We start from the raw sequence: 17,209 nt of genomic DNA, 5'->3' as shown, positions 1-17,209 counted from the left end.
GCTATCGGGTTGGTTATGAACCCAATTAGAAGGAAGAACAGTGGACCTATCTGCCTTGGCTATCCAATCTGCAGCATGATTTGCTTTCCTACTTACAGCTATAACAACACTACCATGAGCTTCTTCTTCAGTTGTAGTCACTTGGGGGTGGAAAATCGAAGCCAGGGCTAGGGACTCGCGAATAGCAAGAGCTTCTTCTTGTGCCACTGATCCACACTTCCAAACAAGACCTTCGTCTTCCACTGAGGCTCCGATGGAGTCTCTACAGGCAACATCAATTCCTGCAAGAGAAGCTCCTTGAACATACGATGAGTCACACAATTCAATTTCATTTCATACTGTCCATGTCTTGTCCACCACCGCTTGTACTTGCCAAGAAATGTTGGCTTCTGCTGCAGTCTAGAACTTGAATAAAATATGTTTATTTAAAAATATATTAAAATAATATATTTTTATTTTTAAAAAAATTATTTTTAATATTAGTATATAAAATGATTTAAAACATATAAAAAATATTAATTTAAAATAAAAAAAAATTAATATTTTTAAAAAAAAAAAAACAGATTTTTTAAAAAAAATAAAAAAAAAATCAAAATTTTGGAAATGTTTTTTCTGTTCTTTTTCATTGGATAAAATAAAAGAAACATTTATCTTAGGTCAGGCTTACTCAAATATTAATTTAGATGAACTTTTATATATATATATATATATATATATATAAAGGAATGGATCAATGCATATGTAGTTTAAAAATATTATTGCTAATTAAGAGGGATGAGATTTCATGATAAAAAAGGGGAAGAGATTTCGAAATTATTAGTTAAAATCCTTTTTTTTTTCCTTTTCTACTAATCAAGGAATTAGCTTTTATGAAGAGAATCATACAATTTATCTTCTCATGTTTAATATTTTTCTTCCTTTTTATTAAGAGGAAAAAAAATGATCATCTATGTTTATAATTCTCCTTTTGTTTTTTTTAAAAACTCTTAATTTTAACTAATCATTACCAAAATTTTAAATATATATATATATTAAAAAACAAAACGCTGAACGAAAGTTACGAAACGGCACCACTTTAATGAAAGCGAGATTTCCTCCCTTTTACCTTGTATTTCTCTAAAAAAGGAGTGAACTTTCTTTCCTTCCACCTATCTATCACATTCCGCCGATACATTTCCGATACACCAAAAGCTTTGTACTCTCGCGTTCCGGATCCGACACCCGAAACCGCCGAGTCTCATCGCAATTTTTCGGCCCAATAAACCCGAGATTTCGGTTCTGGACAGTTCCTTAACAAAGTAAGCACTCCTTTTGTTTTCATGATCAGACTTGAAAGATTGAATCTATCAGTTTTAGAAGCTTAATCAAGTGAGTTGATGAAGTTTAGCTTGAAAGCTGAAATGGGTTATGTTTTTTTGGTCTTGAAATTGCCAATCATGATTAGTTTAGTAGTGATTGATCATAGTTATGGGTAGATATTGATGTTGTTAAAAATGTAAGTGAAAAAGTTTCGTTTTTTATGACTGTTTGATTCTTGTTTTTACTTAATTGTTGGGTTGCTGATGTTTTATTTTTGAAGTCAGTACTGTGTTAGAAGTTGAGAGTTTTTTCCAACAGTTTTCCAGGATGCAATTTAAGGATAATAACCATGTAAGGATTTGATGTGTTTGATGATTTTTCTTTTTAGCTTAAACCTCAAGTAACTGTAGTTTTTGAGTATTTGAGTTTTGCACTTTTGATATGTTTATGAACTCCAGAATTTGGCACCTCCTAGAGCTACTGATCCTGGATGGGCTCATGGGACTATGGTTAATGGGGGTAGGCAAAAAATCAAGTGCAAGTACTGTCATAAGATTTTTCTTGGCGGCGGAATTTCTAGACTGAAGCAACATTTGGCTGGAGAAAGAGGGAATGTAACTCCGTGTGAAGAAGTACCCGACGAAGTTAAAGTTCAGATACAGCAGCATTTGGGTTTTAAAGTTTTGGAGAAGCTAAGAAAGCATAAAGAAGCAAATAGCGCAAAGAATTCGTTTTTGTCGTACTTTCAGGATAAGGAAGGAGATGACGAGGACAATGATGATGCGGGGCCACTGCAAAAGATGGCTATCAGGAGAAGGGGTAAAGAGGTCTTGGAAGGGACATCTAAGCGAACCAAGAGACGCAGGAAGCAATATCTGCCAATGACTGTGCCTGTTGTTGCTCGACCTTTGCTCCAGAATCTTGCTTCCCAAGAGAGCATCGACCAGGCTGATATCGCTGTTGCAAGATTTATGTACGAAGCTGGAGTACCATTAAGTGCAGCAAATTCTTGTACTTTTCAACAGATGGCTGATAGTATTGCTGCTGTAGGCCCTGGCTATAAGATGCCTTCTTACAATGCTTTGAGGGGGAGATTGCTGAATAGAAGTGTCCAGGATGCAGGAGAATACTGCACAGAATTGAGAAAGTCTTGGGAAGTGACTGGATGTTCAGTTTTAGTTGATAGGTGGATGGATAGAATTAATCGCACAGTCATAAATTTTTTTGTTTATTGTCCCAAGGGTACCATGTTTTTGAAATCTGTGGATGCGACAGACATTACAAAATCAACAGAGGGACTCTTTAATCTATTTGACAGTGTTGTTCAAGAAGTTGGTCCCAAGATTATTGTCAATTTTGTGACAGATACTTCTCCCAGTTATAAAGCTGCTGGAAAACTCTTAGCAGATAAATACAAGACCTTTTTCTGCAGCACCTGTGGAGTGCAGTGCATTGACCTGATGCTTGAGGAAATTTCAAAGAAGGATGAAGTAAAGGAGGTATTAGCAAAGGCTAAAAAAGTAACTCGGTTCATTTATAACAATGCTCGGGTCCTTAATCTGATGAGGAAGAAAACAGGTGGAAGAGATATTATCCAACTTTCAAGGACAAGGTTCGCTTCCATCTTCTTGACACTGCAAACAATTGTAACTTTGAAAGGCCATCTTGAGCAGATGTTTACAAGCAACTCATGGATGCAGTCATCTTTTACTAAGCAAAGAGCAGGAATTGAGGTGGCAGAAATTTTGGTGGATCAACTTTTCTGGTCCATGTGTGACCATGCTTTGAATGTTGCAAAGCCCCTGCTTTCCGTTTTACACCTCATGGACTGTGAAGATAGACCATCCATGGGATATGTATATGATGCGATGGAAAAGGCAAAGAAAAGTATTATTGCAGCATTTGACAATATGGAATCTGATTATGCATCATACTTGAAGATTATTGATCATGTCTGGAAAGAGGAATTCCATAGCCCTCTTCATGCAGCTGCATACCATCTCAACCCAGCTGTATTCTATAATGCCAATTTCTCCTTCAACAAAGTCATTCAAAAAGGTTTACTTGATTGCATTGAGACCATAGAGCCTAGTTTATCTGCCCAAGTTACAATTACTAGCCATATAAAATTCTATGAGGAAGCCCTAGGGGATTTTGGTCGACCTGTGGCATTACATGGACGAGAATCACTAGTGCCAGGTTAATGTCCATAACAAAGTTTGTATAACCAAGTTCTTTTATAATTTATTACTAAATAAATCTGTCTATTTATGCAGCTACATGGTGGTCACTCTATGCAGCAGATTACCCTGATCTGCAGCGCTTAGCAGTCAGGATATTAAGTCAGACCTGTAGCATCACCACATCTGAGAGGAGCTGGAGCATGTTTGAATGTATCCAGTATAAGAAGAGAAATCGATTGGAGCAGCAAAGATTAAGTGACCTTACATTTGTTCACCATAACTTGTTCCTAAAAGAGAGGTAATTTTCCTTCTCCTCATCAGTTTCATTGCTGCTGTTTTGTTGGACGATAGACTGGAAGCTCTGTCGTACACATTTTCTTTCATCCTCTGGGTCTGAAAAATGAAAGAAATCTCAATGACTTGATTCCGTGTTCATTTTTTTGTGTTTACCAAGCATTCCTTGGATTAAGCTTCATGGATTGATTGTTATCCTTAATGAAGTCATGATACCAATTTCACTACCACTGATCAATCCTTAGTTCTTAGTTCCTGCACAATTTCATAAGGTCTGTCAATGCTTTATTCACGTTGGAGAGAGTAATTGATTAAATAACTTTTCTTTGCCTTTCATCAGAGTTGATTAGCTTTTATAAAAACTTTTGTTGTCGTTCTGATATAATATTAAATGATTTTACACCCTTGTGATCTTGTTGTCTTGATTAAACTCTCCTTGAATGTAAAATGTTGCAAATGCTAATTTTTCTGTTTTACATCCTAGAAGGCGAGCTGAGGCAACTAAATCCAGGTGCATGAGAAACAACATTGATCCTACATGCTTAGAAGCTATGGATGCCAATATGGGAGACTGGGTGGAGGATTTGGAAGAAGACTTAAGCTGGATGGATGTAACAGTCACCACTGAGGAAGTGAATCATGAAGTACAAAATACCGATGATTCCAACTCCAACGAGAGTACTGATGACAGAAGCAGTGATCTCACAAAAGGTCTTGATGGAGATGATGATTTGTAGTGACCCCCTTAGTTTGTCATAGGATAGCAAATTGGAGAGTTCATATAATTGTCTGGAATCTATTTGTGAAACTAGTTTCGTTCACGTTGTAGGAATACTAGGAGTTGCTAAATCAAGGGAATTATCCTCATTATGTTGAATGGAAATATAGAATTTTGGATCTTGCACGATTTCATTTTGTGGCAAGAATTTGTGTGTAAATTTTACAAAGCTACAGGGTGGATGGGCATAAATTCTTTTTTTTTTCCCTGCAAATTCAAAACTACTGCAGCTTCCAACTCAGATCATGCGTATTTTCAATTATTTTAGGTGGGGCATTTTTATATTGTACTGCATAACCCCATGGGAAGGTTTTGCATTGTTTGACTTTGTGCATACAGATATTTCAGTTGAGAGAGCTTGCTAGAACTTGCTACTTCACCAGTTTGCCAATGAACTCCCTGTCCCTTGTACCAGCCCCTTTCTTCTGCCATTGTTAGAGTCGAACCCACCAAGGCTATGGTGCCAGAACTAATTCCAATATTAGTATTTAGTTGACTGTAGTATGGCTATTCCATTTAGCCAAACAAAATTTTGATTCGACAAATGCACAATTATTGGAGAAGATTAGCAGGTGAATTGAGCCTGACCATATGGATACATTATGAATATTACTAAGATCTCCTGAAAAGTTCTTCTGTCTATGAAGTGAAACCTATTCAAGCATCAAGAATGGTTGAGTTATATTCCCTGATATCTATGCTCTACTGGTTTGATATCCATCACAATGAGAAGTTCCTAACTTCGACCGCAAATTAAGAGAGAATTTCATTTACCTCATTTAGAGAAAAAAACAAGAAGCATAGATGGAAAGATGATGGCGAGAGTAGAAAGTGGGAAAATTATTGTTGCCGAAGAGATGAGAGGAGGACATCCTAAAGTGAACTGTCTCTTTGCATTGCGGCTTTGAACTCATCAAAGGTGACTTTTCCATCACTGTTGGCATCCATCCTGTCAAATATCTCGTCCAATTTCCCCGGCTCTGTTATATCTGCTGGAAGGCAGTCCTCGGGCAAAGCCTGCTCAAGTTGGAGGGGAATCAGGGAAGAGAGCATACCTGGAAGCACAGACGGAGAGCATCATCTCCTCGAGAGTTCCTGAGGCTAGAGAAACCACAAAGTATCTCCCTCATGTCAACTGTCCCATCACGGTTGTTGTCAAATAGATCGAAGATGCGGGGTGCCATAGGGATCAGTGATGACATGTTCATTGCTTTCAGCACCTCCTCGAATTCGGATAGAGTAGCATATCACCTTTTGCACACCTACACATAAATATATCTCTCGATTAGAATATCGAAGATTGATGATATAGGGCAATCAAACTCATCCCAGCTTGATTCCAGAGCTTCTTTATGCAATTTAAATGCTGATAAACCTAGAACTCAATGAAAACTGAAAATTTGAGGCAAGAAATAGTTTGAGTACTCACAATTTGGAAAAATATAGCCCGAGTTTTTCAATTTCACCCTCCTTGAGGTCATGTGATCCTAGTAAGGATTTTAAATTTTTGGTTCTTAAGAAAATTGTGCTACTCCACACACTGGCAATTGCTGCAGCACAGAATTTGCGACGGGCATTAAAACTCTGCAGCCTTGAGACAATCTCAGGGTCCATTTGTCTTCTGCAGAACCCCCTAACCCAAGGATGATTTAGATCAGTGATCAGTTGTTTTGCTGATGAAGTAATGTTCTTCCATGTCTTCTCATAGAAACTGAAATCACCCTGCACATTAAAGCATTTGTCTTTCAGAACCTTGGAAGTAAGATGAACTGAACAATGAAGCAAACGATCTAGCTTTGGTAAAGGCAAAAATTATCAACATACAGCCAGTATCACTTGTTCTGTCTGCCTGTTGGACTGAGCAATGAAAGGCGGATACCTCAAATATGAAAGGAAACAAAACAAAAGACCTAAGAACTTGAACCGAAGATTGGGATATTGATTGCTAACTTGTGGCAACAATACGAGAGGGTACAATTTGAGCAGAAGAAAATTAACTCACCCTGAGAGCAGGATATACAAGATTACTCCCAAAGACCACATATCAGTTTTAGAGCTAATTCTGCCTTGAGAAAGAGCTTCTGGTGAGACATAATCAATGGAGCCAAACAACCCAACAACCGGATCAGTGAACTCTTCTACAGAACTCAATCCAAAGTCCATGATCTTCAAGGTAGAATCATCGTTTTCATTCAAGAAAAGACAGTTCTCTGGCTTCAAGTCTCTGTGAACAATATTAGCCCTGTGAAGAGCTCCCAATCCTTCTGCAATCTGCCTAACTACAGCTGCTGCTTCACGCTCGGAGTACTTGTCTCGAGCGACAATCCTGTCAAACAGCTCTCCACCAGAACAGAGCTCCAACACAAGATGCACACCATTTTGATCTTCATAAACATCATAGAGATCAATCACATTCTGATGCGGCGATACATTTTCTACTATCTTTCTCACAACCAATATTTCATTTGAAAGTAAAGCATCGGATACGGAAACCTGCCTCCGTGTTGGAAATTTGAACGAAGCAAAGCTTCTCTCACCATCACCGCGAGACCGAGGAATTCCTGATGGGCCTAATCTTTTCAATGTCTTGATAGCTACCTGCCTTCTATCTCCACTTGTCTTCATAATACCTCTCCTGACAACTGAGAATCCACCTCTTCCAAGGATGTCAGAAACTTCGTACTCATCTAAAAGTTTTCTTGTTTCCTGTCCCATGAAAACAATTTCCCGGAATGGAAACTAACTACCAAACACAAACACATAACAGAAATGGAATCTTGAAGACTTGGAATTTTCAGACAAAAACAAATAATGGGAAGAACTGGACAGATTGTATTCATCAATTATTAGGGAGAGAAGAGACAAAGTTGAAACGCGGATTCATGCAAAGATTGACATCAGCTTGAGAGGAGTTTTTGCATTAGTTTATGCTATAAACTATGATGAAATTCATGTGGAAACAAGAGATAGGAGCCGAAGAAAAACAGACAGAGACATGGCAACTAAACCTTAATTATTAGTATAGTGAGTTTCCATATCTATCTTCAAAATTCTTTATCTTAAACTCAAGGTTTAAGCTTTGATCATCAGTCCATATCATGGAGCGTTTGGTACTATAATTTTGTAATAGTAAAAGAGATTTGCCTCATTGCATAACAAGCTCTCTTCTCTTTTCCTTTTTGGCACAAGGCAAGAGTTTAACATGGAATTAGAGTCATGGCCAATCTAAATTTTGAGGACATTTTCATTTTCACCTTAATCAAAACTCTTGATATTTATTCACTTTTCCTTCTCTCTTTTTTTTTTTTAATGGGGTTTTGATGGCTAAAATATACCCGAATGACCAAGATTAAGGTTTTTTTTTTCTATGAAGGGTATTAAATTTAATTTGGTGTAATTAAAGACATATTCATTTAGACGAGGATCTCGAGAATCAAACTTAAGAAGCAAGAGACAAAACAAAGTTCTTTAACATTACAACCTGCCCCTTAAGCGTACATCATCTTAATTTATATAATCACATTCTTGATATTTTATTATGGTATTCGTTAAAATATACACAAGAAATGATGTAACCAACCACCAATATGGGAGCATCAAACGACCCAACCACCAATCCCCAATCCTTCCAAAACTTGTAGGTTTTATGCTGCTGTGTTTTGGGTTAGGCAGAAAATTAATAAAAGACATGAAGTGATAGTTTTACAAGAATCTTAGCAAATTCTTGAGCTTTAAGGTGCTTAGATATACATTTCTGGTTTTTAAACCCATCCGATTTAATAATTTAATTTAGAACTTGATTGATTTGAAACTTAATCCTATTAAAATTTCATAATAAATAAATAAAATTAACCTGATCAAAATCTAAATTAACCCGTAATTTAGTCAAAACTTTTTAATTTTCTTTTTTTAAAAAACATTACCCATTTTAATTTATAACCCGAGTTTTATCCAGATCTCTTATTTTGTATGCATAATAATGTAAAGAACGGACTATAGTGGAAAATTAGAAACAAGAGATGAGAATATTCATTAAAGAAATCTATGTTAAGATTATGTATTTTATTGCTTGAAACTCGTATACATGTTAAAAACACACATGGAAAGAGAGGTTTTGAGCTTTGGAAATGAGAGGAAAAAAATTATAAGGTAGGGATCTAATTGCACATAGATTTGAGATGTAGGGATATAATTAAATGATTTATAAATTACAGGGACTCTTATAAATATATAAACACTGTAAAAAACAAAAACCGTACGGGAGGCTGCTTCCCTAACCACTCTTTAAGAGGGTCCGCTTTTGCCTTGAAAAGGCCACAATTGCATAATTAAGTTACAATGAGACTTTAATTAGCTATTAATCAAGGAATGATTAGGCCCTGGTTATTTCTTTCTGGGCCTTCATCTGCTGAGTGGGTCTTTTTTGTGGGAAGACTTTATGGGCCTAAAAGATACGGGCCTAAGGTGAATTAACACATACGCGGTTCACTTTAAATTTGACACATCAAGCCCAAACTCCTCCAATGTCACAATCACGCGGTGCTTCCCTAACCGTTATAAACATAGGAAACACGACTTCCTTGCACATAAATCTCTTCTCTCTCTGCTCCTTCTTAGTTTTTCCTCTTCATTTTCTTCTTTCTCTTTCGTTTTGTTTTTAAGGCGGATTCCCCTGGTGTAAGGGTTTCAGTCCGTCGTGGGAAACTCCGATCCAAAAATTCGGGAGGGCGGGCTCTGGTCAAATAATGCCAGCGACAGAACAACACAAAACCCCCCCTCTCTCTCAACGCCTACCAAAAGGTATTGATTTATCTCCTTATCACTCTCTCTGTTTTCGTTTTAATTAAATATTAGGGTTTTGATTCCGTATAGTTCTTTCAAATTAAATATTAGTTGGATTTTGGTTCAAAACAACCACCTTTCACACCATTTAGATAGCCATATACTCAAAACTTATGTTACCGATTCTTTTTTTGCTTACATGCATTATTCTTTGACGTGGTTCTTCTTTAATCTGTCACATTCAAACCAGGCCCTTCATGTTTCATCTACTGCCCTTTCCTGACATGTTCAGCACATTTGTTTCCCTGCAGGACAAGTGAACAGCCACCCTTCCCGGACACTGGACAGCAACATCCAAGGATATAACATCTATTGATAGAGCTTGCGATTCAATCCTGGCCTGCTCTACTGCAATCTTAACATCAAATTCTCGAATCTCCACACCCAGTCCCTTACCTTTTCAATTTTTGTTTTGACAATCAATGACTTTTTCAGGGTTCGATGCATGATTAATGGCACTTGCTAAACATCTCAGTCAATATTTTGTTTGTCTCCACCTCATATGGCCACTCCAGGGAACCTGACCACCGCCGCAAGGACCACACCTGGGTCAATCCTTTCAACCAGCTCCTTAATACAGTCATCTCCGTCTACAGATGCACCTACCGAGGCCAAACAAAAGCTGGTTTTCGAAACTGATTACTTACAGAGCATGTTTTGTGTCGCATTCTATTTCAGTATGCACTAAATACTCTTGGTAACAGGACAAGTAGGATGCTTCTTTGGTTGAGAATAAAAAAAAAAGTTAAGTTTCTGGAAAGAGACCACTTTTCTTTCTTCCCAACAAGTTAGCAGAAGAAATGCATGTTACAACTAGAGAACTATCATTTCTGGTTTTTTAGCCTCTCTTATTAGCTTCTGCTTCTCTTCAATCCCGTGAATTTAGCCCTAACAAGAATGATATTCTTCATCCAAGCAGCATGTGGTCTGTGGTGGAGCATGGCCACGAAGAAGGTGTGACAAAAACATAGGCCGACAATTCTCTGACAGCCAAGAAGGGGAGATTGTCTTCACCCTCAAAGGATGAGGTAACTAATTCAACCACTCCTGCTTTTAAACTTCTTGTGGCTCGGTTAACAGAATACATTAATGAACTGTGATGTGCTTAGCAAACCAACGCGCTTTATTAGCTTTATATGAGACACTGTCAATGTAATCTTTGGTTGTTGCTTCAAGTGTTTTGCACACACGTACTCTATGTTTCAGCCTTTGAAAACTACGAAAATAAGCAGCAACATCTGTTGATTCTTCATCGTTTGTTTGGACTTGGGTCGTTGCTATTAGAACTGCCACTCATTTGTCTACTAGTTTGTGGCATCTTTGCTTCCATATTTTTTCCTTGCAATTTATGTCCTTTGATATTCCTTTTTTCATAAAGTTTCCGCATTTGTTTAAACCGATGGCCGAACAGTTCTGGAATCGTTTCACCCCCCCTTCTCATGCATGTTGCTTATTTGTGACTCATCATGGAAGAAATCACCTAGAAATCTACCATGAGGTGTCTGCAATATATGTTTCTGTTTTTTAAATGTCATAGTTTGCATCATGTTAAAAACCATTAACCCTTACTGCATGTTCTTCTTTCTTAGTAGTCCACATTTCAGGTGGTTCAATATTCATTAAGCTACTTCCACTACCAGCATTTGATGTAGAACAGTCTACAGGAGGAGAGGAAGAGCAGGTTGCAGGATATAGTATAATTGCAGCAAAATCAGGAACTGCAGTTACCATTGGAGTACCCTTCCGCCAGTTGCCTCCTTATTTAGGATTCTTAATTGATGTCATAATATCAGAATTTTTTTACTTTCCCAGCTGTAGTATTTGCTTTCTTTATTCTAGTTATTTCTTTCCTAAACAATTATAGTCCTAGTCGAATTAGGATTTGCAGCCTATATAAAGGCTGCCTCTTTTTCATTGTAAGGCACTTTTCAATTCAATAATTAAAGTTCTCTTTGAGAACTTTAATTTTTGAACTCGTGGATTCGAGTGTAATTTTTGGTTTGAGGATTCAAACGATTTTTCTTGGAAACAAGTGGCGTCCTATTTTCACAGAAGCTTCCGCTATATCAGTTGGTATCAGAGCAGGCTTAATCCTGTTAGATGGCGAACCCACGAAACGAAAGCGAAACCCTTGGCGGCGGTGACCGCGAGGACAATTTGGTTATAGGGGCTGACAGCAGGAAATAATCAGGGGATCAACATCACAAAGAAAGGGCTGAAACTTGTGAACGCCCCCAGGAATCCTACGAAGGCAGCCAATCTATAAGGACAACCTAAGTGAGGATGAAGAAGAAGTTAAAGCTATACTCCAGGGAAACCAAAGAGGATACCAAAGGGAACCATACCGACAGATGTTTCAAATGAAGATGGACCTGCCCAGTTTTAATGGACAACTTCAAATTGTGGGGTTCCTTGATTGGTTGGTATTAGTCGAGAGGTTCTTTGATTATATGGACATTCCTGAAGATAAGAAGGTGAAGTTAGTCGCATATAGACTATTGGGGGGACTTCTGCCTAGTGGGAGCAACTACAAAGTACCCGGCTGCGACAAGGGAAGGGAATGGTTTGGACATGGACTAAAATGAAATGACTATTACGATCCCGTTATCTACTGCCAGATTACGAGCAAATTTTATTTAAACAATATCAGGAATATAGACAAGGAGCCAGAACTGTTGAGGCTTTCCTGGAAGAATTCCACAGGCTATCATCATGAAATAATCTACTAGAAACAGAGGCACAACAAGTTGCAGCATTGGGCAATACAAGATCGTGTGGCGATGCAAACAATTTACACCCTATCTGAAGCCGTTGCATTGGCTATTAAGGCAGAGGCCCAATTAGATAGATCAAAGGCAATGGTTAGGACCAAGAATCCATTTGATAATAATCGAGAAATAGTCAACAAAGGAAAGACCCTGATGACCCCGTTGACTTCAATAATCCAACCCTCTTTCTCTAACACTATATGGGAAACAAGTAGCAGTGAGCACCAACAAAGCCTGCCAACACCATTCCACCCGAGGTGATGCCCAGAAATCCTTATGCTCGTCCAGGATCGGATAAATGTTATAAATGTGGATAGCCAGGATATTGTTCCAACTAGTGTCTAAGAAGGAGTACCATGAACTTAATAGAGCTAGAAGAAGAGTGCATCTTCAACATAGAGAAAGATGATAATGAAGCAACTTATACGTATGAAAAAGAAGAAGTAATAGAAGGCGACGAAGGAGAAATATTGTCACAGTCTCTTATAGTTCAGTGGGTGCTATTGGCATTAAAATAAGAAAAACCCTCTCGGCAGCATAATATATTTAGAACCAAGTGCACCGTGAACAAGAGGGTCCGTGATATTATCATTGATAGTGGCAGTAGCAAAAATATAGTATCAAAAGCAATGGTTACTAAATTGGGATTGCAAACCAGGAAGCATCCTGCACCATATAAAATTGGTTGGATCAAACATGGCACTGAAGTAAAGGTAACTGAAGTCTACTACATTAAATTGTTTTGAGTGAATGTGATCCTTTTTCTTCATGTATTTGTTTTGTATCCTTTCTCTATCTCTAATTATATGGACCTCTCCCGTGGATTTAGGAGATTTGCCGAACCACGTTAAATATTGTGTCAGTGTGCTTAGCCTCCAATGGATAACTATCAAAATATCACCGGTCGGATTTCCCAACATCAATTGCCTATAACCATTATTAGCTTAGAAAAAACTTTTTGATGATGTTTTTTTTTCGGTCACTCGACTCTGATTTTTCTGGTTTTAGGGTCTCCTTTAATTTTTTTTTTAGCTCAAGATGTATATGTCTAGCTCGCTAGCCCCCTTCATAGTCTTCTACTGGGCTTTTGGTTTTTGTGCACACCATGTGTACTTCTTATAACAAGATTAAGGTTTTATAGTAACTAGGTTGGGAAGGAAGCTTAATAATGCTAGGCATCCTTTGGTTTTCTAACTATTCCTCACGATGGAAATCCGTGTAATGTATAGTTTGTATAGAAAACCTGGTTAATAGATTCCTTTATAAATATGTTAGTAGCTCCTTCTCTGCTTGCTTGCACTCCCCTTTGTATGCATTTTTTATTAAATACTCCAGCAACTTAAGTTTTTGAACTTGTAAAAATTTAGCTGCTGAACTTTTGCAATTTTGTTTTTTGTTTTTTGTGAGGCTAGAGGCACGAGGATCTGTTGCAGACTACAACTCAGATGTTGAAAGTTTGCGTAGTTCTCTTACAAGATCTGTCATTGTGCTTGTCTCTGCATTTTTCAAATTTTGAAAGAATCCCTTGTTGATGTTGTTTTATGCGGTGTTATTTTTATCATTGCCTGCACGGTTAGAACCCTATTTTTGTGTGGCAGTTCATTTTGTTTTGCTAGAATAAGTTGATGGGTTCTAGAACTTTTATTATCGAGTGCATTTTCTCTTTAGAGACATGGTTTTTTTTTTTTTTTTCCTTGAACAAATCCGGTTGTTTGTTTTAATATGAGTTTTTTTTTTTTTTTTTTGCTTGTTATTGCATAAAGTGTGTTTCTTTTTTCACTCTGTTGTCTGCTGCTCCTGAATGTTGTTGTGTGGTTCCTGGTATTTTAGAATCTTCTTGATGTCAAGAATCATCCTGCTGTAACGATAAATATATTTCATGATTGGAATGGTATATGGGTTTTTGGCTGTCTAGACATCTGTTCAAGCATATGTTTTTTATATTATCTTTAGGTGGTCTGTATAATGAGAATGACTATTACTGGGAAAAAAGGTTTACGCAATGAAGGCTGTGACTTTCCATCATCAAAAATAACTAATGGGAAGTCATGTTAAAATCTTGAAAGCAAAGGTTTCTTTTCAATATTTAAAAAGAAAAAAAGAAAAAAAAGGAAGCCATGATAACTAAGGTATTAATATGCCTAGTCATTTTGCTTAAATGACGCAACTGAGATTCATCTTTCATCTTTGGCTCTTCATCATCTTGATATTCTTACATTCTGCTATCTTGGATCTAGTGATTGGTTGTTTGTCAACAGATGAAAGCTCTGCTTTAGAAAACTTCTTGCTGCTATTTGTTTTCAATGGTTGGTTTTTGCTGTCACATTTGGAAATGTGAAATTATACTGTGTCTCTGTGTTCTTCTGTTTGTTGCCTTAGCATCCAGATGCTATGACATCTTTTAACCATTCTTTTGTTATATTGGAATAATAGCAGATGTTAATAGACGAAAGAAACACATCAGATTCTTTGATGGGAAAGTTCAAGTACATGTATGTATTGAACTTCTTTTCTCAGAAACAAAATTGTATGATGATGTACGAGGAACCAAGACCACCAGCAATCATCATCTCCAAGTAGGAGGTTTCATGATGGGATTCATTTCTACCTCTACAGCTATGTCCCATAGATGGCCGAACTTCTCAGCTTCTCTTGCAATCTGAATGCCATCAAGACGAGGAAGGAGTGCTGCTATGATTATACCAAGCAAGCACACCCAAAAAGATCGCTCCCCGTCATGTTGAAGATTGCCTTGTCAGATTACGTCCCAGTTGCAAGCACTAGTCAGTTCATGTATACATTACTTTTTTTTGTGAACTTAACTGAAGGGAGAATATATACAGGTAATATCTACATCTGTGGAAGAGAAGAGGACATACCAGTAGCCAACAAACATAGGAATGGCATTGAGGATCATGACACAAATGGAAGTTGCAGCTATAGATCCCCAAATAACTGCATAAAAGACCCAATTCCATTGGATGATCTCCATGGCCAAGTGCAGATTAACCAGAATATCCATTTTTTGGAGCTAACAAGGTGCCGCCCTCGTTGTCCTGCAAATTTATCTTTTGATCAGCATTCTAAGGGCTCATACATGATATTTTAAACGTATTTGGGGTGGCCTAAGAGTTGTGTAACTCTTAACCCAAACACAGGCGGCGTTAATTTTATTTTTTTCTTTTCCTATTTGGACTTTTCTTAGGCCTGTTCCTTATTTGCTGAAATCTATCCACCATTTCTTAAAAAGGAAAAAAAAAATCTGGTTTTTTTTATTATTTTTGTGATAAAGCTATATGATTCCAGCTAACAAAACCAGATTAAGACATCTTCAGATTCTTCACCATTAAAACTACATGAAAAAGAGAGAGAGAGAGAGAAGAATTCAGGACAATAAATAGTATCCCTCAACTTTCCTTGAGGAGGACCCATGACAGGGAATCATTAGAATTTGCATTGAATTTTACCAAGTGAATAATCGCATGGTTGGATGGTGACAAATTATATGACTCAGAATATTTATTATAATAATCGTTTGGAGCACCTAAAAGCTTAATGTTTTAACATAAATTACTTTTATGATTAAAAATATATTATAAAATTCTCTCTTTTCTTACCTGTTTTTTACATGTTAGTAAAGTTTTTATCTCGATTCAAATAGTAATTTATTTGATACCTAACAAGAAATAGAAACTGTCATTCTAACTCTTCTCGAGGGTTTCACCTACAAACACAAAATTTATGAATAATTGATATTGCATATTATTATTTAGTTATTTGAATTTTTTTTTTTCATGTTAGTGCTCATAGAGGTCTTTTATAACACAATTAATAATTTCACTTCATTCTCAATTAGGCTTTGGTTTTTTATTAAAAAAAAAATAAGATTTATGTGATATTTTATATTTTTATAACATGATATCTCAAGGATTTATTGAAACTTACCATAAAAAAAAAAAAAATAAAATAGTAAACACAAATATAATTGGGGGGATCAGAATCTGTTCTAGATCTTGTAGAGTCTATTTTTGCTTTAAGAAAAAGTGTGAAAGCATGTTGTATGCACACGCTTGTTCTGATAATGTAAAGAAGGCCCAAATTGGAAAAATTGAAGACAAGAGATGGGGTAGAAGGAAAGGGTGCAGGGGGTGAAAAGGACTTGCTCCAATGGCAAATACCTTCACTTCCAAAACCTGCCTAACTTTGACTCATCTTCTCAGGATTTTCTTTTCCCCATGCCAAACAAAAAACATGGGACCTGTCTGATATTTTGCCTCCTTGTGTGAATCTTAATCTCTTAAACGTCTGATTGATAATGCCATTGAATGTGTTTGTTTCAATTATTTTTGTTTGAAAAGGTTGTAGAATTGATGTTTTCTAGTTGAATTTTTTCATGATTTTGGCATCTAAAACAAGCATCAATTCAGTTTTTTTTAAAAAAAAAAAAAAAAATACTTTAAAAACCATCTTATCAAATCAATAGTTTTCCATACCAGAAGCAGAGCATCAGTCGATTGTCGTTGAAGCTCCTTTCCTGCCTCCAATCAGACCAGGAAGTCTCGCACATCTATATACTTGGTGCATGAATTTAACTCCCCATGTCATGTCTTCCACCAGGACACCCTAGCCTCAAACCTTGGGCAGGGAAGATGGGGATTCAGGGAGGAGAGGGAGCTTGGCTCCATGGTAAGGGTTTTGAACCCTCAGTAGCAGTTTAACCGTGTATGAGTTGAAATTTGTACACAAAATAGAGAAAACAGAAACAAGAATGATATCAAAACAGCCCTATCAGATCATCGCTGCTTCAAGCAGAAAAGAAAGGCGTGTGTTTAATGTGCAAAAGAATCTTTCCATCAAGTTTTTTGACCCGAGACATGAAAGCATATTAGTGCTTGGAAGTCCTGAGATGCGAAAAGAAGAGCCATGGTTGATGTGGTAGATACTGTTGCCAGCTTTTGAGTGCTGCTGCCTGCTAGAATTCCACATCTTTCTTGTAACTTCAGCTAACATCCATCAACTCTTCCTGGACTCCACCACTACTTACT

At 37.1% G+C, this 17,209-nt stretch overlaps 1 protein-coding gene, 1 long non-coding RNA gene and 1 pseudogene across 10 annotated transcripts; 2 read left to right on the top strand and 1 right to left on the bottom strand.

Moving 5' to 3' along the window:
* The first annotated feature begins 1,030 nt into the window (after window positions 1-1,030).
* Window positions 1,031-4,778, top strand: LOC118045054 (uncharacterized). 4 transcript variants are annotated; one of them, XM_035053554.2, is made up of 5 exons: window positions 1,031-1,298; window positions 1,584-1,650; window positions 1,758-3,498; window positions 3,576-3,780; window positions 4,261-4,778. In XM_035053554.2, the coding sequence occupies exons 2-5, from the start codon at window positions 1,627-1,629 to the stop codon at window positions 4,511-4,513; spliced, it is 2,223 nt and encodes a 740-aa protein (XP_034909445.1). In that variant the 5' UTR covers window positions 1,031-1,298; window positions 1,584-1,626; the 3' UTR covers window positions 4,514-4,778. The 4 variants fall into 4 exon arrangements, with proteins under 4 accessions (XP_034909445.1, XP_034909444.1, XP_034909450.1 ...); XM_035053553.2 differs by having other exon boundaries at window positions 1,580-1,650; XM_035053557.2 differs by having other exon boundaries at window positions 1,033-1,298; window positions 1,580-1,650; window positions 4,264-4,778.
* Window positions 4,779-4,832: 54 nt separating this feature from the next.
* On the bottom strand, window positions 4,833-7,495 carry LOC118045056 (calcium and calcium/calmodulin-dependent serine/threonine-protein kinase-like; annotated as a pseudogene).
* A 1,654-nt stretch (window positions 7,496-9,149) lies between these two features.
* LOC118045057 (uncharacterized) lies at window positions 9,150-15,347 on the top strand. 6 transcript variants are annotated; one of them, XR_004686916.2, is made up of 4 exons: window positions 9,150-9,354; window positions 9,648-10,424; window positions 11,054-12,877; window positions 14,601-15,347. It is a non-coding gene; the product is annotated as an uncharacterized lncRNA (long non-coding RNA). The 6 variants fall into 6 exon arrangements; XR_004686913.2 differs by having other exon boundaries at window positions 11,001-12,877; XR_004686912.2 differs by having other exon boundaries at window positions 10,989-12,877.
* The last annotated feature ends 1,862 nt before the right edge of the window (window positions 15,348-17,209 follow it).

This window comes from Populus alba, chromosome 8, assembly GCF_005239225.2.
Source record: "Populus alba chromosome 8, ASM523922v2, whole genome shotgun sequence".
Lineage (NCBI taxonomy): Eukaryota > Viridiplantae > Streptophyta > Magnoliopsida > Malpighiales > Salicaceae > Populus > Populus alba.
The sequence above is the reverse complement of the archived record's forward strand: the minus strand, read 5'-3'. Positions and strand labels throughout refer to the sequence as shown.